This window comes from Sitophilus oryzae, unplaced genomic scaffold, assembly GCF_002938485.1.
Source record: "Sitophilus oryzae breed Bouriz unplaced genomic scaffold, Soryzae_2.0 scaffold_1396_pilon_pilon, whole genome shotgun sequence".
Classification (NCBI taxonomy): domain Eukaryota; kingdom Metazoa; phylum Arthropoda; class Insecta; order Coleoptera; family Curculionidae; genus Sitophilus; species Sitophilus oryzae.
Genome location: NW_022146055.1, coordinates 2,647,532 through 2,671,200, shown reverse-complemented (window position 1 = coordinate 2,671,200; position 23,669 = coordinate 2,647,532). Strand labels below are relative to the sequence as shown.

At 34.4% G+C, this 23,669-nt stretch overlaps 1 protein-coding gene across 2 annotated transcripts in view; it reads right to left on the bottom strand.

The window, feature by feature from the left end:
• LOC115875861 (beta-glucuronidase-like) overlaps positions 1-22,438 on the bottom strand; it is a 35,320-nt gene extending 12,882 nt beyond the window's left edge. Inside the window, exons 1-12 of one of the 2 annotated variants that reach the window (XM_030891397.1) lie at positions 22,110-22,438; positions 19,907-20,089; positions 10,842-11,008; positions 10,633-10,766; positions 10,246-10,436; positions 7,902-8,019; positions 6,917-7,115; positions 6,714-6,857; positions 2,653-2,737; positions 2,168-2,344; positions 1,963-2,101; positions 417-653 (exon numbers count right to left, since the gene is read on the bottom strand). In XM_030891397.1, the coding sequence (XP_030747257.1) occupies positions 466-653; positions 1,963-2,101; positions 2,168-2,344; positions 2,653-2,737; positions 6,714-6,857; positions 6,917-7,115; positions 7,902-8,019; positions 10,246-10,436; positions 10,633-10,766; positions 10,842-11,008; positions 19,907-20,089; positions 22,110-22,268 (1,884 nt within the window). In that variant the 5' untranslated portion in view covers positions 22,269-22,438 and the 3' untranslated portion in view covers positions 417-465. Of the gene's footprint in view, positions 1-416; positions 654-1,962; positions 2,102-2,167; positions 2,345-2,652; positions 2,738-6,713; positions 6,858-6,916; positions 7,116-7,901; positions 8,020-10,245; positions 10,437-10,632; positions 10,767-10,841; positions 11,009-19,906; positions 20,090-22,109 lie in introns of those variants that run through there. The other variant, XM_030891398.1, reaches the window with a different exon arrangement.
• Positions 22,439-23,669: the final 1,231 nt, after the last annotated feature.

Below are 23,669 nucleotides of genomic sequence, written 5' to 3'. Positions count from 1 at the left end.
ATGTTAAAACTAAACTAATATCTATAAATTGAGCAGCGTTTATATAGGCGCTCAGTTGGCACTGACCAAGCGTGACAAAACTAACCAATGAAAAATATGAAATAGACAGAAATTACATTAGGAATGTAGCTAACATACCAAATGTCATATACTAACATACCAAATTTCGTTTTATTATCTAAAAAAATAATGAAGTTGTAGGATTGAGCCGCTTTTGAGAAACATCACATTAAAAATATACTTTAACCCTGTACTTTAGTTTGAAACTATGACTTACCCTGTACATTGACAAAATAGTGTGATAAACATTGACAAAATAGTGTGAATAAAGTGAAAATCTCTCAAACTAGAAACTTCATTTCAAAGCTTCATTTATAACGCCGGATTACCTTGTGCATGCAATATGATGAAAAAAATTGTTTTTACACTCGTTTATTATTATTAATTCGCACTAAAAATATATTTTTACAATTCATTATGTAACTTTTCTTCGGTATTGTCTATGACGTATCTGTCCAGATCATCTGGCAACGTGGCGTTGTCCAGTTTATTTGCCAAAGCCCAATATCTTTTTCTTAACAAGAAAGCTGCAGCTTTGGGTTGACGATTTCTAGTGAACACTCCTTTCCTATTACCACCAACTCTTCTTATATCTATAAATAAGAGAAAATGAAACATATGAATATTATGCGAGAGAGCCTTCATGAATAAGATAGATTGATATATAATGATCGGATACTTCGGGGTTCCGTTTACCAGAGGACGAGGGCAGTATTTTTAATATATAGACAATGAACAAATTAGATAAAGAAAATAAAGTTCTCCTACTCTGGGTGCTCGCTTACCAAGGAACAAAAAGCAATGATAAAGCAAACGATCTAGCTAGAAAAGGAGCGAACAGTCCACTAACTGGACCAGAACTGTTCTGCTTTCCAAGTGGAAACCAACTTAAAACGGAACTCAGGAACCTGGAAGACTCCATCCGTAACCTGGAATGGGAATCCACCAACGCAACGGTCTAAGACACTCGAAAAATTTTCTCAGAACTTAGACCGAGAAAAATCAAAGATTTTCCTTCATTTAAGTAAGAACAATCTTCGGATTGTCACGGGGTTTCTAAAAGGACAACTGTCTCGTCGACGAACAACTCAACTCAGTAGATTGAGACTGACAAACAACGGCGAATGCATATTCTATAGGGAAACATCAGAGTACCTCATCACGTCATCACTGAGTGCGCCGAGAAGACAACCGTTCGTGCCATAAACTTTGGTACCTACTGCTGATGTCTGAAATGGAGAGCTGACCTCTGAGGAACCGTCTCAGATACTACCTTTTGTCAAAGCCCTGAGACTGTATGATGGGTTATAACTCGATATAACTCAAGAAAGGGGATCACAATAGATCTGTAAGGTCCCGGTGATTAACCCCCCTCCTAAGCATATTACATTCTAGGTGAAATTTGACTTCGGCAACAGTTTCTGCTTTAATTTGTATTGAAAATGACATCAAAAAATGTCTCCGCTGTCGGGTATCTGTCAAAATTGACATTTAAAGTAATAAATGGCTGAAAAATTGGTTTCTTGGCCGAATTTTGAAACATTTTATTTGAAAATCTTGTTTCTTTTTTAATTTTACATAAGTACGCTAGTTTTGAGTTATCTAGATAAAAAAGAAAATTTTGTAATTTTTAACTAATAGCAGCCGCTTCTTGTGGTAGAATCAAAAATAATTATTATTGATATAGTATATCGTCCGTGTCACATACTTTTCTAAAGGTCTAAAAATCCGAAAGGCGCATATGTTTGTTCTCACAAAACTGCAATTCTTTCCCCATTTGAGGGACTCTCTACTTCCAGTAGTTTCTAAGATACCCATTGAGAGCATCGTAGAAAGCTCACCCTGTATAATATGCTCTAAAATGTTTATTTATAATGGAATTTATATTGTTTTTCTTTGTACCTTGGTCGGTTTTAAAATCTGCAAAGTTCCATATCATCTCGCCGACAAACCATCCCTCTGATCTCATCTTGTCAAAAGCTCTGAAATACTGTGCCATTACATCGTTTTGGAATTCTTCCGACCAAATATAACTAGGCAACTAGAGAAATACAGATAATTTCGGTACTCAAAAAGATTTAAAATCAAGGGAGTAATTTTAACTTACTATAGTGAGACCTTCAACAGAATCGGCTCCGTATTCTGTCATAAGAACAGGCTTATTGTGCTTCTTACGAAAAGCAGTGGCCTCTTCTATTATTCTAGTGTAGATACCATCAAGTTCACCTACGTTGTTATACCAGGCCTGATAGCGATTAAATCCTACGATATCTACAAATTGCTCCTAAAAATAATAATTGGAATGCTTGAACCGTACTTGGCCCGTACTTGAAAATACTTGGGCCATAGGTACTCTTCTTCATTTTGTAATGCCGTTTAGTACCGGTTGGCCTTAGAAAGGTTGTAATTTATTTTTATTTGAGTAAAAATGATTTTTACATAATATACTTAAAAATAATTTGTGTTTGGAAAATATATTTGTGAGTCTGATGGAAACGTTGTATTATTTTTTGATAATTATTATTTGTAATTTTTGACAAATTTTATGTCAATTTTGACAAAAGAGAATGAAATTGAAAAATAGAAGCTTACTGATTTATCTTCGTCCACACCATAGAAATTTGCAATCGTAATTGGTCTGGATCTATCCAAAGACTTCATATGATCAGATACCTTCCTGATAGAAATTAATAAAAACATTTTAGTAACATATTTTGTAACGTAGCTCATAATTCTTAATAGGAACATGATGTTTGTCACAAATACAGAGCTTTAGAACTGCCTATAATTGATATTAGAATATCTCTATAATGTAGCACTGCTACCACGCAGCATTAAAGATTTTCTATAAATTTACGTTAGTATATAAATTAAAAAATATTTAATTTATAAGTTACAGTTGAGGGTTACATTACAGTTGAGGGTTGGAACCTTTGGTGTTACACAGCAAAAGAAAACACTAAATCACCACAATACACCAAAACACTTTTTACTCAGTTTATAATCATCTGCTGATGATGCTAACATGGTTAGCGAAACGCGCGTCCAGTGTAAAAGTAAAAGTGTTTTGGTGTATTGTGGTGATTTAGTGTTTTATTTTGATAAGTTTTAACACGGCTCTACAACAGTTGAAACTATTCTATAAATATCTAGGATCATCTTTAATTCTATATACTTATTACTTTTATTATTTATTTGTAAGTCTTTTTTATTTCTTTATTATCACATTTATGTTGGTAAGTTTGATGATTTGATTGAGTGGCATATATCTTCCTTGCCGTTTTAAAATCGTATTCTTGTGCTTAGGCGTAAAAGTGCTTTACTTTTATACCTAGGCCATAGCCTAGGCGTTAAAATGACGTTTTTATATTGTCAATCACGACGCAAAAATTAATACTTTTGTGACGTTTGAAAAAAATATCTATAGTCAATATTAGTGTTAAATGGTATACTGTTTTATTATGAGTAAAAATGATACTTTTTGTGGCAAGGCTGTACGTTTTACCGACATTATAGGCATGCACAAAAGTCATTTTTACTCCGAATATAACATTCTGTTCTTTTTTTCAAACGTCACAAATCATTTTTTAATAAATTTTAAACGTTCCAAATAATTAAAAAGATTTAAAAGTAATACCTTGTATGTAATTATATATCGAGGAACTATGGTTGCGGCTCGTTGAATTTGACACTTTATGTCAGGTTAATAACATATTTTCTTAACACGTTGAAGGGCGCTAGCCATTTAAAAAAAAATGCAAATTCATACACTACCTTTTTTTATCAGAAAATAGTAGATTAGGCAGCAAAATAGAGGTTTTAATACATAAAAAGGCCAAAACAAATATATTTCCACCATATTTTTTATTTTTTTGAGCGACGCCGATCGGCGTTGTGTTTAATTTGAGACATAATATGTTGTTCAAAAAAGCACAGACGCTGTGCGGCGTTGAACAAATTTATAAATTTCTAAACAAAGGGTGCCAGATTGTCAGTAATTTATTTTTTGAAAACTTTACACAAGAAAATTACTTATCTAATTTTGGTGCCATTCCTCAAAACAATCAGGGCACAACGTCGGTTTTTGAAGACATCCTTTGCATCTGTAGCTGGATTCTTTGCGAATCCCTTTTTTGGAGCACATTTTACACCGTAGGAAAACAGATTTCTTCTTAGAATTTGGTCCAAGAGTGCCGGGATTCTTTTCAGGCCAATGATTTGTCGTGCTTCTGGTTTCGAAATTAGCTTCATTCGAAGTGGTGTCGTTTCGCCTGGGATTGTGCTTGTGGCGGGTCATTAGTTGTCTTGCTTCTATATTGGGGTCAATTTTTAGAAGGCTCTTGATAAGTTGATCTCTAAATTCTATAAATTTACAACTTCTGTTACAATACTTGCGGTAGACGTAATATGCATTCCATACACAAATATCGAGAAGATGGAAAATGACCTTTTTATACCAACGAATGGTCTTTCTCGGTGATGAGTAGGTTGAGGTCATCTGATCAAGGCGGTCAATACCTGACATATAGTTATTATATGAACTAACTTCCTCGGGCTTGGTTTTTCTTTCCCATATCGATTTTTACGGATATTAGACGTGGATGATTCCGAGTTGTTATAACAAGTACATCACGCTTGTCTTTCCACTTTGAAACGTATACCTGCTTTTTTCTTACCCAAAAATGATCCCCCTTTTTCAGCTTCTTTTGAACTAGTTGTTTTGGATTTCCCTTCCTGTTCGCTCGGAGGGTACCATTTGAGTGAGTCTTCAAGTCTAGAAGTTTGTTAGAAAGGTCAATACTATTATAGAAGTTATCCATGTATAACTCATGCCCCTTTGAAAGGTAGGGCTTCATCAGCCTGATTACTAATGACCCAACTTTAGAACTTTCAAAATCAGTGTTATTTATTGCACCACCATACATTTCCATATTTAGGAGGTAGCCATCAAAAGTAGTAAGTTCAAAGAACTTTATTCCGTATCGTGATTTCTTCCCTTTGATGTAAACCCTGAATCCAAGTCTACCTCGAAAATGCAATAGGCTTTCATCAATTGAAAGTTCCTTACTCGGTCCATAAATTGCTTGACATTGAGAAATGACCATGTCTATCAAATGTTGCACTTTCTCTTTACCTTTGGATTCGAGAGGAGAACAGCACACAAACCTAAGTAACTGCTCAAAACGCCTACCAGACATCACATGACTGAAGATGGGGTGAAAATAGAGGATATCTTTATGGGAAAAATAGCGACGCATGTTTGAGGTAGATATTTGCCCTTGTAATAGGCACAGACCTAGAAATTGTTTCATCTCATCCACTGTAACGGTACGAAAATATGCATTTCTCGACCTTCTTGTTTTTGTCTTGGAACCAGCTGCTAAAACCGTACCATAATTATTTGTACATCCAATAATGTAATCGAGGATGTTCGGTGTTATAAAAAGTTGTGCAACTTCAAGCGGAGTTGAGTTGGGATCAATATTTACTTTGACACCAACTGTACTTTCATCAAAGTGGAAATCTGGTATAGGAGCCGTGGTAGTTTCCCACTCTTCTTCTACCTCAGGGTCAGACGGCTGGGATCCTATATCTGGTACAGAGCTATTTGATTCGTCCTCTTCTAATGATGTAGAGGACTCATCATCTGGTTGATAGTCTTTATCAGATCCATATTCCCCGTCTACGTCAGCATAAGGATCCTCTTCTTCCTCCTCTTCGCTGGTTACAACTTCGTCGAAGAGCCGAGAAAGTCTTTCTTGCTCTCGTTGATATGGATCCATCTGAAATGGAATAAACAGCCTGCAAAACTGCTGAAGAGACACAACCAACATCTAAATAATATCTGCCCTGAGTTCCCCTAATTTATTTACAAATAAATAACTTAGAAATAGAGCAAAATTATCTAACACACGTTTCATGGCAGGTAGGGAATATAGGCAAACGGAAAGGAAAGGAAAAGAAAATCTAACTAATATTGGTAAAATACATTCTGCTTTCTCCTGCTTCATAAATAAATAAGCAATATTCCCGACATTTGATGACTTAGAAATAGGGGAAATCACAGTACACATATTCGATGGCAAGTTAAGAATGTAACAAAACGTAAAACAATACTAAAAAGCAATGTACTTACCTTACTTTGCGAAATACGCCAGGTAAATAAACAACTGTTGCTAAAACGGACACTACTTTTCACGGCCGTACTACGAATGATGATGCGTTGGACGCAGATCGGCGTTGTGCCTCGACATTTCCCGCGTCGGCATGATCACGTCATTATTGAAATGCGGAGGGGGTACGGTAAAAGAACACTGGTTTGTTTACGTTTCTGTTAAATGCGGCAGTAGGGTGGGGATATATGTATCTTATATGAAAACGTCGCCGCTGTACGGCGTACTGCTCTAATCTGCTAAGAAAGTAATCACGCAGTACGGCGTAGTGCCAATGTTTATCAAATTCATTTGGACGCCGTAAGTCGTCAGCGCCCCTCAACGTGTTAATTTTATGCTTAGACATAAAAGTGCTTTACTTTTATGCCTAGACGTTAAAGTGATTTTTTTATATTGTCATTCACGCCGCAAAAATTAATACTTTCGTGACGTTTGAATTTTCTTATCTATTGTCAATTTTAGTGAAAATATTATTTTTACTTGTAATAAATGTCTGCTCCATCAGAGCTACTTCTAGGTTCGTTGGCAATAGACCATATCACAACGGAAGGCCTATTTTTATCTCTGCTGTACAACTCGTTCAAAGATTTTTTATGGTTTTCTAATAAACCATTATTGAAATTCCTATAAATCAAAATTCAACAATAAATATATCAAAATACCTTTATCTTAATATTAAATACTCTGTATTAACAGCTGGTACTTCGTCAATGATCATGATTCCAAGCTGATCAGCCAAATCCATGATTTCTTCGGCGTAAGGATAGTGAGATGTTCTATAGCAATTGGCTCCTATCCATTTGATCAGGTTGTGATCTCTGATGATCAAGGGTAAATCCAATCCTTTTCCACGAATATCTGAGTCTTCATGGCGACCAAAACCTAAGAGAATTACAGTTGGAGATTGTTTAAAACACTTTACTTTTGTACTGAACGCGCGTTTTGCTAACCATGTTAGCATCATTGGCAAATGATTAAAACTAAACTAATATCTACAAACTGAACGTTTATATAGGCGCTCAGTTGGCACTGACCAAGCGTAGCAAAACTATCCAACGAAAGATAATTAGATTGGTAAAATAATTAGATTAAAAATATACATCAATACCGTTTGATAGATAGTTACCCCGTGGTTTAAACATAATTTTCAAGAATGTCATAAACTTATGTATAGTGCTAATAATAAAATACAACATAAAGATCGGGTATTTATGAAATTTAATGTAAAGATTGTAATCAGAAATATGCTGCGCAAACTAGAAGACCAATATTAACTAGATTAAATAACTCTGGCTCAGAAGAAGAATATCGCTCAGATAAGATATGGTAGAACGGATAAATCTTGCGGTGCTCAGCATATTGTCGAAAAGGACGATAGATATTACTATTATGGTATATACTACTATTCTCTGTTCCTATTGCTCTAATTTCTGTTAATGGTTACGTTCGGTTGGTTTTGACGCGCTTGGCTAGTTTCGCCTCGCTTGGTCAGCGCCAACTGAGCGCCTGTATAAACGCTCAATTTGTACATATTAGTTTAGTTTTAATAATCTGCTGATGTTGCTAAGATGGTTAGCGAAACGCGTGTTCAGTGCAAAGTACAGTGTTTTGTGGTATTGTGTTGAATGGAGATATTGATTTAATTCAATTGTTACTAAAGATATTTACCTTTGATGTAGATATTTTTTCCGTTGATCGTAAAAGTGTCATTATCATATGTCAATTTACGGATTCCAAATGGCTGACTATACGTGTCAATCAAGTTGTCGTTTTGGAACAAATTTACCTAAAAAACGAAATTTATATCTCTAAATGAAAATTCTGCATTATTTTCTAAAAATTAAATGAACAATAATTTTCTGAACTTTTTTCGCCAGTATTTATTTATACTCCGTATATTCTTTAATAATGAATACTTTCATCCAATGTTTCTATACTATTTTGGCAAGTAAAACACTAAATCACCACAAAGATAGACCAGTGTTATAAGTAAAGTGTTTTGGTGTATTGTTGTGAATTAGTGGTTTATTTTGCTGTTTTAACAGCAAAGGTTTCAACCACGTTGAATCTACGACATTTTTATTTTGAAAGCGAGAAAATACAATGCAAATGTCAAAATTGTGTTTGTTTTTACGTGCGGTGCAAACCTTTAAAGCTAATGAAGCATGTGAACATGGACTTTTATCAATTCTGAATTTCAAACTAAAAAGTAAGAGCAAATTCGGCGAGGGAAAGGAGTGACGAAATGGAAGAGGAAAAGTAGATGATGTGACACTTAAAAGTCAGTAATGTCAATGTTACATTACAGGGTAGTCCATTAGCCGAGAGTCCAATACTTTTTACCGGAAACGGATGAATAGGCTGAAATGTGATAATGATGATGATGATGAATGTAAATTTTTTAAATAGCAACAACCATTTTTCCGCACAGAATTGGTCTCAGCATAAAATTTTCCATATAGTATACTATTTTACTAAAAACAGTCTATCGGAAAAGTGGCTAAAAACTGGAACGGATTTAAATTTATTGATACTTCGTTATGTTTTCCTAAACACTAAGGTTAACAATAAATCCGTGAAGAAAAAATTACAATTTTCTTATACAGGGTTATTTTTATTGCATTATTATTTCAAAAATATAAGCCTTTTTTCAAATTCAGTTAAGTTGGTTTATATTGTTTGATGTGGATTTTCAATTACGTATGTTTTTTCTTCGTTTATCAGCTAACCTAATTTTTCGAATAAATTTTGTTTAGATAAGTGATTAATCCCAAGACCAGTTTAACCGCGATTATTTTTTCCACTTCCTTTTGGGTTTTCTTTTTGTCGTTTATAACTAATTCTGAGAGATTTTGGCAACAGTTCATTTAAAAACATTGATTTACAACTCATATGCATGACTTAATAACGTTTTTAATCGGTGAAAACCCCTTATTCGATATTATTTTGAACAAAAAATAAGTGGAGAAAAATACGACAGAATTTGATATGTTGACATGCGAAACGGTCCTCGAAGCATTGTTGGGATGCGTAATCAAGGTAATAGAAGCACAAACATTACTTACGAAACGTCATTTTGAAACGTCTTTAAATTTTATTTACCGCTGCCGCTGTAGTGAAAAAAAAATGTCCGAAAATGTTAAATTTTATAGTTAACATAGTTTTTGCTTGATTTTGCTTTTTAGAAAATAGTTTTATGCACAATAATTTTAGAATAAAAACCCTCAACCGCTTCGCGGTCTCGCGTTTTTATTAAATTATTGTGCATTCAACTACCGTATGATCGAATAAAAACGGCGTCAGCGATGGCTATGAAATGAAGATCGCTGTCATTTTATATGTAAAATTATATGGGAAATGTCATCGATCGTCATTTCCAAGCTAACTGGACGCCATTTTTTTTTCGATCATACGGTATTTTCCAAGCAAAATCACGCGCGAAATATATTTGAATAGTTTAATCGATTAAATTTATAGGTCTCGTGATATAATATATGATTATACAACTCTATTATATTTTTCCTATCCTATATAGAAGGATGTGATTAATAAGTGATAATCATTTAAGTGATTATCGCTTGGTGGCCATATTGTAATATTGTAATTTTTTGAAATATTAATTCAGAAGTCATTTCTGTCAGTTTCACAAAATATCCCGTCAATTCTTATTACAAAATGGCAAAATATATGTACTTTATTTCCTTGTATAATCTTTTGAATACAACTCGATGTTTCGGGATTACCTAATACTTTTACCTGACACTCAATGCGATACCGGCAACTACCCCTCCTTCAGAGTCGTAGTGTTGCCGGGTAACGCATTTCGTGTCAGGTAAAAGTATTATTCGGTAATCCCGAAACATCTTGTGGTATTACATTCGAAAACCATCCCCTGCTTTCTTATTGACAAATTGCACCATCATTAAACAAAAATTAGCTAGTACCGAAAAAGCGAGAAATTCCCGATTCCAAAAAACAGCTCCGATTCCGGAAACCCTAATCACTGTATTACCTGAAGTTTGTATAAATACCCTGGATTTGCGTCCATCAAATACGGCCACCACAAGGTGGCATTTGGTATTTCCAAAGTATCTGTTCTGTTTGAGCTGGAAGCTACAACACTTCCTGATTTGTCCAAAACTGATATTTCTTGAGATATGGAAGAATCATCGTTTGCAACCGATATATTATATGTTACATATCCTGAAATTCGTATGTTCAAAAGTATTGGTGTTTATCGATTAATAAATAATTATTGTATTATTCTTGCAGATACACAGGGATGTTCAATAATAGACGATGTTGGTTCTTCAATCAACGATGCTACTTTTTGATATCTTATTGTTAGAATTATTATCTATTATGATACAATATATTTATATATTAAAATTCATCATACCTGATTGATCTACAATATCCGTTTTAACAAGAATATCATCAACATATGATCCGCTAGATGTGTACAATACTACAGGCCTGTCAATACCAGCATAATTAAAAAAATCAAACGTATAAGTTTGTTTTACTCTGCCACTGTAATGAAATATCAAATAATGTAATAAAGCAAACACACAAGTAAAGAATAAATATAAGAATATGAACTTTTACCTGACCAATGTTGTTACTTCACCCTGTGGAACTGTAGAGGAAGTTAGAATATTATTAACTTCAACAGTTATTACATTTTCCTCTCCGTATTTCACAGCTGAAGTAATCTCACCAGCAAAAGGTAAATGACCAATTTGGTGAGTCAAAACGACGACATCGTTGATAACCTGAAGAAAAAAATTAAATAGATCTCAAATTTATGCCTAAGTAAACATAGCCTTCTGTATACAAAAAGACACCAATGCTTATCCTTTGCAGTTGATTTAGTTATCTTAGCAAGAGACCGGAAAGAGCTCATATCGGTGACCAAAAGACTAGAAAATCAAGCGCAAAAAGTAGGCTGAGTGCTTCATGAGAAGAAAACGAAATTTATGGAGTGGCCAGATAGGGATTTTGAGAAGGAAAGATGTCTACAAATAGACTCTGAAAGAGGGAAATGATACAAGTTTGAGGAAGTAGATACATTCACATATATCTAGGAGCCGTATTTCTAAGGAAACCAAATGTAACTGAAGAAATTATGGCAAGAATAATGGCAGGAAATAGATGGATTAGCGCACTACAGAAAATTATTAAGAATAAGAACATCTCTAGAAGTTTAAAAATCAGAATGTACCAAACAATGATACGACCAATAGTGCTGTATGCATGTGAAACGTGGACGTTCAATGCAACGGAAAGCTTGAGCCTAGAGATTTGGGAAAGAATAATACTGAGGAAGATATTTGGAGGAAAGAAGATAAAAAACATATGGACCAGAAGAACAAATGAAGAATTAAAACAGCTATATCGGGCACCGAGTATAACGGGAGTAGCAAGAGCACAAAGACTGAGATGGCTGGGGCCCATTGAAAGAATGGTTGAAGCAAGAATTCCTAGTATGATAATGAAACGTGAAATGGGTAGAAAGAGAAGGAGGGGTAGACCGAGAGCCAGATGGAGAAAAGATGTTGAAGAGAACTTGAGAAGCATAAGAGTGGATGGGTGGAGAATAAAGGCGAAAGACAGAAACAAATGGAGAAAGATATCCAATCCAGCCATGAGCCGTTTAGGCTTTTAGAGCCCCTCTATTATATATAAACATAACCAACTCATTACAAATAGAAATAGTATCAGAGCTGCTAAATTTATTTGTATAATATCTTCCTTTCTACCCGAAAACAATTAATATGATTTCAAGTTTTTTTTGTAGAACTATTTTAGAACAGCTAAAAGAATCTAGAATCGCCAAAATTACTTTATAATGTATTTAGAATCCTAATTTTAAAAATATCCTAGAAACATAACCAAGGAGAAAATTTAGCATCGGACGACATTAGAAGTATTTTAGAACTGCTAAAACTGCATTAAGAGTTTATTACGCTGTACTTTCGGGTTGCTCTCAGGGGTCGGGTAAAGCGGGTGTATGGCCGAAGAAAATATATATTATATTTCAGAAATCTACCTAAGGCTTCGCCCGATCCTGTCGTGTTAAGTCACACCCAAAATTCCAAACACGCGTGCTTTGATTATGGCTTGATTAAAGTTTGCAGAGCTTCAGCATTTGCCATAAAATATCGAGCAGTCAGTTTGTTACAAAACCGTATAAATTATATATCACTGTAGTCATAAAACTTCAATCTATTTCCGTATTGTAACGGAATTTTAAATTATGTCTTTATTTTCGAGAAAATTTAGTTCAAACATAAGGAATATTTTATTGATGATTGACCATCAAAATCTTAAAAATAAAGAAGTTGTCTAAAAATGTGCTACAATATGGATATAGTATAATCCTTTATCTTAAAAATACCCAGTCAGTTTTACATAAAACGTTAATTACCGAACTAGAGGTGGGAATTCTAGTTCCTTGGGAGGAACTAGTTTCTTAGTTCTAGTTCCTCCAGAGGAATAGTTCCCTGAACTAGGTCTTTAGTTCACAATGGTTCCCCACTAACATTGACATCCCCCTTGCTTGCTAATGCGTTTCGTTGTCAGTCAGAACTATTCACAGTATGATCTGTATAATTTTTATAATGTACGGAGATATAACGAGACGTGTAATTGTGTATGTTAAAAACATATAGGTAAGTTTTATTGCAGATAAAAAAAATAAAAAAGAAACTCAAATCAGAGTTTAAAAAACTATATCACAAATCAGTTGGAGCAAATATTACAAAAATTTTACAAAAAATTGCATTTTTCCTCACTTCAAGCTTTTTGTTTTTGTCTAAAAATTCAGAATATCTACTTCGTTTTATAAGATATTTCTTAATTTTAGGGATCTACAGTGAAATATTCCCATAAAATATCTAAAAAACAAACTAAAAATCAAAAACAGTATCCACGACAATTTTCTGTGGTGATTACGCCGCGCCGCCGGCTGTAGCAATAGACGAGACCGAATCCATCGTCGTCGCCTTGTATTATATCTCGGATCTGCCGACTGAATAGATTCCCGTGAACTAGTCTTTTAATAGTTTTTCTATGTCCGGATCCGATAACATACGACTGGCACTCCCCACGCCTGCCTAGCATCAATCGCGCTGGCTGATCCATACGTAAACTAGTCTTTTATTTAGTTCCTCTAGTTCCTTTAGGTCCGGATCCGATAACCTACGGCTGGCACTCCCCACTCCTGCCTAGCATCGATCGCGCTGGCCCGATCCGTCGTACGTACGTAAACTAGTCTTTTATCAGCTTTTATTTAGTTCCTCTAGGTCCGGATTTGATAACGTACGGCTGGCACTCTCCACTCCTGCCTACCATCGGGCTACGCGCGCTGGCCGATCCATCGCCGTCGCATATTATTATATATCGGTCACAGTCTCGATCCCGGAATATATCCTGAGGAACTAGTTCTTTGAGAAACCACGAGCTAGTTCCTTTCCGTCCGGGGTTGAAATAGTTCATTGGAACTAGTTCGTTCACGAACTACACACCTCTATGCCGAACGCTTATTTTGCTACTTTTTCGGACTAGTGAAATGGACTTTTAATTAAAATATTTTTTGAACAGTTTCACTATTGCCTGTGCTATTGTAAACAATATTCACATACCGTCCATAAGGTTGAAAATGAAGCAGAAACATCTTTCGAACTGCTAAATTTGACATAATAAAAAAAATTCTGTTACCCTCGGATAGTCGGGTATGTTTCAAATTGTCAAACTTGACAGATACCTGGGAATAGAGCCAAAATTTTCAAAAAATGAAGTCATTTTTAACATGAATCAAAGCGGAAACTATCGCCAAAGCCAACTCTCAACTTATCGGACTTTCTCTGTGACACTGTATATCCAAATATTTTTTTTCAAATTACTTTTTTTTTAAATAATAATAATTTCCGGTTAAATAAAACTGGAAAAATATACCTGTAACAAAAATACAGTTACTTATGTTCTGTCTGGTATTTTATAAAGGTATTTAATAACAATTCTGCGTCACAAAATTCATCGTCATATTAATCTTAATAAGTTAAGATTTTTGTTTGTTTATTTAAATAATAGATATTGAAATTATCAATATTTAATATTAATTATCACTGACGCATTAAAAATTATATTTTCTGTTATTTAATACAATGAATTAATAGTATATTCGAGAGACTCACATTGAAATCGTATTTCAATGAAAATGAAATGTTCTATTTAATAAAATACTTAAAGAGGAATAATTTACAACTTTTTGATGACTACTCATTTGTTCATAGACAGCTCATTTCCTAATAAATACGAAACTTTAAACTATAATTATTAAAGGGGCCCACAGATCTCCAAACAGTACAATGAATTTGTTCAATAACTAGTTTCGTTTTACACTTTGGTTAACATAGATAAGAAAAAATAGGCTGCTATTGCAATTGTTTTGGACACTTGTTTAACAAAGAAACAAAAGTGTCGAAGTAAATGGATGAAAGATTGGTATAAGAAAAGAGGCCAGTATAGCCATGAAAATCTATTAAAAGAATTAAAAGTTAGTGTACCTGCTAATTACCGAAACTTTCTACGAATGGATGAAGCAACATTTGAGGAATTGTTAAGAATGGTCACACCTTAAGTTGAAAAAAAGAAAATTGATTGAGAAAAAATCCTGAAGATAGTTCGCAGCGAATTCAGCCTGCTTATCAATTGTTTTCTATCAGCGTCTGGGCATTTTTCCTTATATTTCCCTAGTAATTCATCATATTGTTCATTTTTTTTATTTCTGTTGCTATTTTCTTTACTTTTTGTATTCCATAAAGCTGGCAAAGAATGGTACATTTCGATGACTTCTAAAATAAATCGTCTTTCTTCCTTTTTTGCTTTTGACCCCATATTTGCTGACAAACCACTGATCTAAATATTCTAAATAGAGCCGAGCGGCGAGACAAACACGCAGAGAAAACAAAAATATACCTGAACTATTGTGCAATATTATCCACACACGATACAAACTAATCACTATTGCACAATAAAAATCAAACTGTTTTTGATTGACACAATATATTGTGCAACCTTCAATGTAAACCATAAACGGTCAATATTATTGGACAATATGAAATATTGCGCAATAATATTGACCGTTTGTGGGCCGTGTACCATTTAACTAAATTAACTTTACATAAATTATCTTCTACCAAATTTTGGTACTCCAACATCAGAAACAATGGCACCACTGACTTTTTTCCACACTGCAATTTAACATTTTGTTTAAATAAATTGAAATATTACAAAAACTATTAATTTTAGGTATATAACATTATAATATATAAAAAAGTCATGGAATTTTACGCCGAATCTAAAAATAAAGGCAATATCTCGAAAACTGCGACTTTGACTGATTTTGATGTTATTACAAATTTTGTTGCAAATATTATTCCTAATCTTAATTTGAAAACCGCGTTTCGCTAGCTACTGTAATTTTGGAGTTACGATTTTTTAAAATTTTTAACCTTCTCCCATACCCCCTTACCAACCCACCACCCCCACCAAAAACTAATAGCCAGATTCTCGGGTGCCACAGTATTTTTGTGCCAAATTTGGTTAAAATCGGTTCAGCGGTTTTTGAGTTATCGTGTTACAGACGGACAGACAGACAGACAGACACCATGAAAATATTTTGTATTTAGGTCATTTATGACCCAAGTAACTCATTTTGAGTGAAATTAAAAAAAAAATTTTTTTTTGCCGACCCTAATAGCCTACCATACCTTTTGGTATGGTCGGCTAAAAAAATAGGGTGTTGCATTTAAAAAAAAACATATTTTATAGCCGCCACACTTTGTTGAAGCACCTTGTATACTCTATAATAATTTTAAAATGTGCATCTTAACCATCCCTATAACTTTTATATAAAACCATTTTTTTATTACAAATAAATGTGTTTTTTACTTTATGGCCTTTTACTTTTAGATATACTTCAAAAGTGATATGTTAGCACAGCTCAGCTAAGCGGCGAGCGGCGCGGCGGTCACACTGGGCTGGTTTACTAGCCGCTAGTTGCTGTTAGGCTGGTAATAGCGTAGTGTGAATCCCCAACCCCGCTCTTTTTACTAGCCGACGAATAAATTTACCAGCAACCAGCCCGAGCTGGCTGAGTAGCCCATGTTCAACATTTATTACCAGCCGCCAGCGGATCACGTGACCCTCGGTTCGCTATTAGCTTCAATAGCCTTGTGCGACCCGAATTGATGACAAGTGGCTGCTGGTAAATAATAAAATTCCGTGATTTTATTTTATTTTCTTGATAGATTTCGAAGATGTCGGATGTCAAGTGGACTGCAAATCAAACTATATTTTTTTAAACCTCTACGAAAAATACGTGTGCTTATGGGATGTGTCCTCTCCTGAATACGTAAAAAGGAACATCAAAACTGTTTTTTCTTCGTCAAAACTTCATGACAAAGTTTACGAACCCCCTTTTTTAACAATTGCACCAACAATTGCACCCTTCGAACAGACATGGCAAACTGGCAAATATTGATTTTTATTGCGATTTACAGCGCTAATATTCAAAATGTGTGTGAATCCAAAACAGCGGCTATTGAAACAGAGTTGTAACAACTATTAGCAGCAGGCTACAACCAGCGGCTAGCAAACCAGCCTAGTGTGACCGACGAAGAGTCAATTTCGCTAGTCCGAAAAAGCAGCAAAATAAGCATTCGGCATTTAACGTTTTATATAAAACTGGCGAGGTATTTTTACACAAATGAAGAGGGAAATTAAAGATAAAGGATTATACTATATCCGTATTGTAGCACATTTTTAGACAACTTCTTTATTTTTAAGATTTTGATGGTCAAACATCAACAAAATATTCCTTATGTTTGGACTAAATTTTCACGAAAATAAAGACATCATTTAAAATTCCCTTACAATACGGAAATAGATTGAAGTTTTGTGATTTCAGTGATATATAATTTATATGGTTTTGTAACAAATTGCTCGCTATTTTATGGCAAATGCTCAAGATCTGCAAACCTTAATAAAAGCATGTGTGTTTGGAATTTTGGGTGTGGCTTAACACGACAGGATCGGACTAAGCCTAGGCAGATTTCTGAAATATAATATATATTTCCTTCGGCCGCACACCCGCTTTTACCCGACCCCGAGAGCGACCCGAAAGTACAGCGTAAAGCTTGTCGCCCACTTGTCCGGCACAGCACGGACCGTAGCTGCCCGTCGCTTGCAGGCGACAGAGAGCTTGGTCGCCCACTTTTCCGGTGGAAACCGGCAAACCGTCACGTCGCGGTCGTATGCTGCGAAGATCTTTTTATTTTAGTTTACATATAGCAGTGACAGAGTCTGTGTGAAAGCAGCAGTTTTGATGAAGAAGTGTAGCGGCCGACATTTTTGGCAGAAGAAGAAGAATAGAAAAAGACAGAAACATGTGGGTCCATCCCATTAATCAAAAGAGGTCTGAACTCGGAGAGTTCATTAATTTATTTAACGATTTAAAAGAAGACGAAAAGAAACGTTTTTTTAGAATGTCGCCCAATAAATGCCTAGAACTGCTTGATATTTTAGAGCCTAATTTATCGTTTCAAAATTCCTCATTTCGAAGAGCAATATCGAAAGAAGAAAGGCTTGCCGCAGGACTGCTTTCTCGGACTCAACAACAACCAACAACTGCAGAAATAACTGCAAAACATATATGCGATCGACAGGCTTCCACGAGTTAATGCAGGCCAGCGCCGATCGACTCCGCGCACACTTGACCAGCCCTTCCCGGCACGGACCGTCGTTTGACGGGGAGAGTCGGAGAGCTGGAATCTGTTCCGCCGACGGACTTGCCCAGGTGGATGACACTTCTTATGGGAGAACTGGCAATGGTTGAAAACTTGACTACAAGCGATTTTCTAGGAATTTTCCTTACAGATAAATTATTGACAAGAGTGACAGATACAAGATAAAACTTTGACGTTCTTTCAGTATTCCAGTTCACCTCTTTTTCTTTCTAAAGTGTGCGTTGAAAGGAGACAAAAACAATTTTTGGTGACCCATAATTTGTTATTCGAACACCACTTTTCTCCTTGTCGGGTCGTTGACGTTGACTTGTCGCCATTTTATTTCTTTTGTTTACACGCTGCATTTTGCTTTGCAGATTTAATACATAAATTATTTAGGCAAATATAGGTTTTTAATAAAACTCTCGGACTAACGTGTAGGTAAGTGTTGATAATTTTTTTTTTCATCTTAACATACTCATTGTCGTTCTCCTGATTTTAGGTGACAGAAAAGGATCATCAAATCAAATTGAATTTTATATTTTCCTTCCTATTTATCCTTCCTAAATATCAACGAGATGAGCCATCGGAAGAAAGGGACCATAGTACAAAACAGAAAGGTGATCTTTTTTCTTTCCACTTCGGATATTGAAATTATTATATACTGTAGTCGTGTTCGGCATTATGCTCTGAGAAATATAGATAAACAAAGAACAACAGATATAAAGCATCCCAGAGGAAAAGAGAGGCAATACCTGTATGTACTCTCTCTGATATTTGTGAAAGTTACAGCAAAGTATTGTTGTAAATGTCATCTTTTTGATCGACCTGAAAACTTCGAGCAAAAAGATGACACTTTCAACAATACCCTGACAGATATCAGAGACGATACAGGTTTTTCCTCTCTTTTCCCCTGGAATACTTTTAATTTATTATTCTTTGTTTATCTAGATTTCTCAGAGCACTATGAACGAACTCAGCTTGTATGTTTGAAATAATCGTCCAGTTGGCTTAAAAATGATGATCGAAGACATTTCCCATATAATTTTACTTTCAAAATTATGATATATCTTTTATTTCTAAGCCATCTATGACGCCATTTTTTTCAGTTTTGTTATAATTAATTTTGTCTCTTGATCTACTTGTAACATTATTCTTTTAATTTTATTAATTTATTGTGGTGAAATTAATTTCTGTTGTATATTTGATATTGATATTAAACATATTTTTAAAAAATGGTGTATTTTTTGTGTTTTTGTGTATGACATAATTAAAAATAAATGAAGAAATAATTTTTTTTAAACTTCCCGCCATGCGTGACAATTTAGTCCGTAGTTCCTACAAACGAAATTGGGGGCGCTACTAGCAGTAGACTTGTCAACACTGTCAAATTTAAACGTCAATTTCACTTTCCAATATTTAGCAAGACGCTCGCACTTCTTCTTGTGTATGTGATTTGTGGACTTGCCGTTCCGTGCCGTGACGGGCTAATGTGCGGTAGTCTATTCATTTGCATGGTTTTAATCCTATCCGTATTTTGACGGGCCGGAACGGGACGGGACGTGACGGCCAAGTGGGCGACAAGCTTTAGGCTCTGCGCGCACTGCATCGGATCGGACCGACCAGCAAAAGCGACTGCGACCATCGTACATATAGACGGCGCCGGCGTCCACTAAAACATTTCGGCCTGTAGAGGCCAGATTCCTACCTCTACCTATCTACGATAGTCGAGTCACCGCCTTCGCCGGACTGGTACCGATTCAGTGCGCGTACACCTTAAATAGAGTCTTAACACGGCCTGACATCGGTTAGTAAATTAATTTAGGAATATTGTTAAGATTATAGTCGTAGAAATAATATCGAATTATATGTATAACTTACAACACTGGCATTGTAACAGACGGATCCAAATCTTATCCATACTTTTTTGCTTTCCCATGACGAAGGGACGAAGAATTTCCTTTGATACCATACGGAACCAACATGATCTCTTAAACTGAGCTGAGTCGATATATCGTTGTAACTTGATGGTACAGGCATCAAATTTAGTTCGAGATCATTAGCCTAAAAGAAGAGTTTTTTATGATAAAATAATTGATATATTACATACCGCGCACAGAACACCAGAACTTAAGTTGTAGAAAGAGAAATAAAAAGAAGCGCCATGTGAAAAAAGTAACACACTTTATTTCTTTATACAGGGTGGCGCTTTTCATGACGCAGAGGCTCCAAGGAGAACGTTTATATAGTTTATATTGAAACAAAATTTTGGGGAACATATAATATAGGTTAATTTTAAGGGATTTTATTAAAATATAGGGAGTTCTAGAGGGTGTCCAGATAAATATACGCATCAAAGTGGTGTTTTTTGTAATGGAACACCTTATACATTAATTTATTTTTGGATTCTAGAAAAATAGATAAAAACACATCTTGATGTCTAACTTTTTTAGAGACTCTTTGGAGAACCTTGTATATATCTCTATACAGGGTGGTCTGAAGTGTATAACGGAAACTTTGGCAACATATTTTGCAGATAAAAATAAGTAAAAGAGTTCCTATAAATTTATGTCCTAAAATGCTTAGTTTCGGAGATACAGGGTGTAGAAATTTCATTTTTATTTCTATTTTTTTCCAAATAATTTATGAAGTAACGTAAATATTTGGTTGAAAATTGGTATCTAGGAGGATTTTGACATGAGAATATGAGAAGTTTGATTTTGATGTCAATATGACTACTACTTGTAGAGGGCGCCACCTACATATTTTTTAACTGGTCTGAAGAATAATAACTTTTCGTTCGTACCTGTATAAAACTACTGAGTAAAAAAAATATACATTTACGACATAAAAACTACCACGTAAAAAAGATTTCTTGGGAAAAATCGCTACGAGTGATGGTTCTCGAGATATTTGGAATCTAAATTATCAATACCTGTCATCATTCACATAAATTAAACATGTCACATGAATTAAACATCATTCACATAAATTAAACATGTTAGACTGAAATCATAAATTTGAAATGTTTTTGTGCCAAAAGTTCAACAGAAACATCATTTCTTCGCAGAAAAATTTATGATCAATTTAAAAAAATGAAAATTAAAAATAGTTATTAGACTGAAATCATAAATTTGAAATGTTTTTGTGCCAAAAGTTCAACAGAAACATCATTTCTTCGCAGAAAAATTTATGATCAATTTAAAAAAATGAAAATTTCCCGAATTTATTATTTTAGTCAAATAACTATTCAACGTCTTTATTTTTTTGTCAATAATGACATGTATTGACTATTTCCATTATAAATATCTTGAGAACGGTTACTCGTAGCGATTTTTACCAAGAGACATTTTATACGTAAAAAGTCATGGAAATGTATATTTTCTCACTCAGTGCTTTTATACAGGTACGGACGAAAAGTTATTATTCTTCAAAACAGTTAAAACGCATGTAAGTGGCGCCTTCTACAAATGGGAGTCATATCGACATCAAAATCAAATTTCTCATATCAAAAAACTCCCAGACACCCACTTTCATTCAAATATTGACTTCAGAAATTATTTGGATCAAATCGAAATAAAAATGAAACTTCAACACCCTGTATTTCCGAAACTAAGCATTTTAGGACATACATTTATACGGACTTTTTTACTTATTTTTGTCTGCAGAATAAATACAAATATACAAATACAAAGACTTTATTGCCGACAAAACTGAATATGCTGCCGAAGTTTCCGGAATACAGTTCGGACCACCCTGTATATAAAATATCATTTCCATATAAACTGTCATTCTCCTTGGAATATCCGTGTCGTATGAAGATGCCACCCTGTATAGTTTATTATATATATATTATATTTTTGTAAATTTCAAAGTCAGAAATACAATAATATGATCGAAAAAAAACGGCGTCAGCAATTGTTGTAAATGATGATCGCTGTCATTTTGTATGTAAAATTATATATGGGGAATGTCATCCATGTTGATGTGAATCCAGGCTTAGAAATGCTAAGCCTAATGGACGCCGTTTTTTTCGATCGTACGGTATTAACATTACATAAATGATTGTAAATAAAGTACTTACATCTTCGATATTACTCAAAAATTTTGATTCGGTGGTAAAATGCCATAAACCATCCAAACTAAGGAGTTCTCTCACTGATGATGCTTGTGGAGGTAAAATACCTCCATTCGATATATGCAACACTGTCCCTAAAGTGAATATAACAAGTATTTTTCTCATATTTTTTAATTTTATTTCCTGTTGATGTTCCCCGCTAGCTTGACGATGACTAAATAAGTGGTAATCATATTATTATGAATGAGTTTATCTTGTATCTATAGGTGTAAGTGTTTGGCGTTCATGGTTTGAACATAAAGATATAATTGTTATGTAGATATGTATTTTGAAGTGGGGTCACTTCACCTTTACCGGTTGAATTTATCAATGTATTTGTTTAAAGATAAGGAAATCCAAATAAACAAAAATGTTACACCTGTCACTTCACAAAAAAATATTCTAAGCATGTTGTATAGGGTGTCCGATTTTTCGTGTGTTTTATGGGGTTTCTCGTTTATGAGTAGAGCTACAAACATATTTTTTTTTTCACATCTCTACACGTTTCTCATCTATTATACCTGCGTCTTTTATCGTATCCATTCTACTCTTTTACGGTCTTTCTTGGTTATTCCCAGCATATTTTGTTCCATTGAGCGTTGTGCGACCTGCAGTTTTCTTATAATGTCTGTTTTAAGTGTCCAGGTTTCCCATGCATAGATCATGACTGGATTGATCGAATAACATATTGGTCGAATGTTTTCTTCTTTAGATGAAGTGGCATTATAGATTTGAATATGATTGAGTTTCTTCCATAAGTACTCCATGCTAACTAATTAATTCTTCGGTTCATTTCTGGTAGTAGAGTAGAGATCCCGAGCTGTGTATTAGTTGTTCCAAATATATGTATTCTTCTACTATTTCCAGTTTTCTTTTATTTATTAGAATTACTTTTATGTCTACTAGTTCGTTGTACAGGGTATCCCATTTTCGTTGAAATCATACGGTATCTCCGTTATTAGTGAAGATAGAAGGGTGCGGTTTGCATAAACCTGTCCCACTTTTTTATCAAACGAATAATGCTGTAAACAAAATTTTCATAGCCCTCTTTATTTCTGAGCTATAGGGTCTTTTTGAAAATTTTGCAATTTGGGACTTCCCCCGTATCTCTGTTATTGCGAAAGTTATCGAGAAGGTGAAAACTGTTTATTGTAGAACTTTTTACGGAGAATAGAGTGGCGTAGTCTGTTATTATACGAAAATAATATTTTCGAAGATATGAACTAAAGTTATGTTTTTTTTTAAATGGAACACCCTGTATTTATAAATTATATGATTTGGCTTGCCATAAGCTCCTCAAAAATATATATCACTCTATATTTATTTTTACTATTTACTGCAATATTTAAAAGTTTTTATTAAAAGATCATATTTATTAGTAGGCCATAATTGATAATAAATGAAAATAAAGAATTATTAAAAGTATACTGCTATCTGTCCCATGTTTTATTTTAGGGGCCACTAATAATGTTTTTATATATTAGGAAAACTTAACTCTCTACCGTTATTTGTAAATCTTGGAAGTTA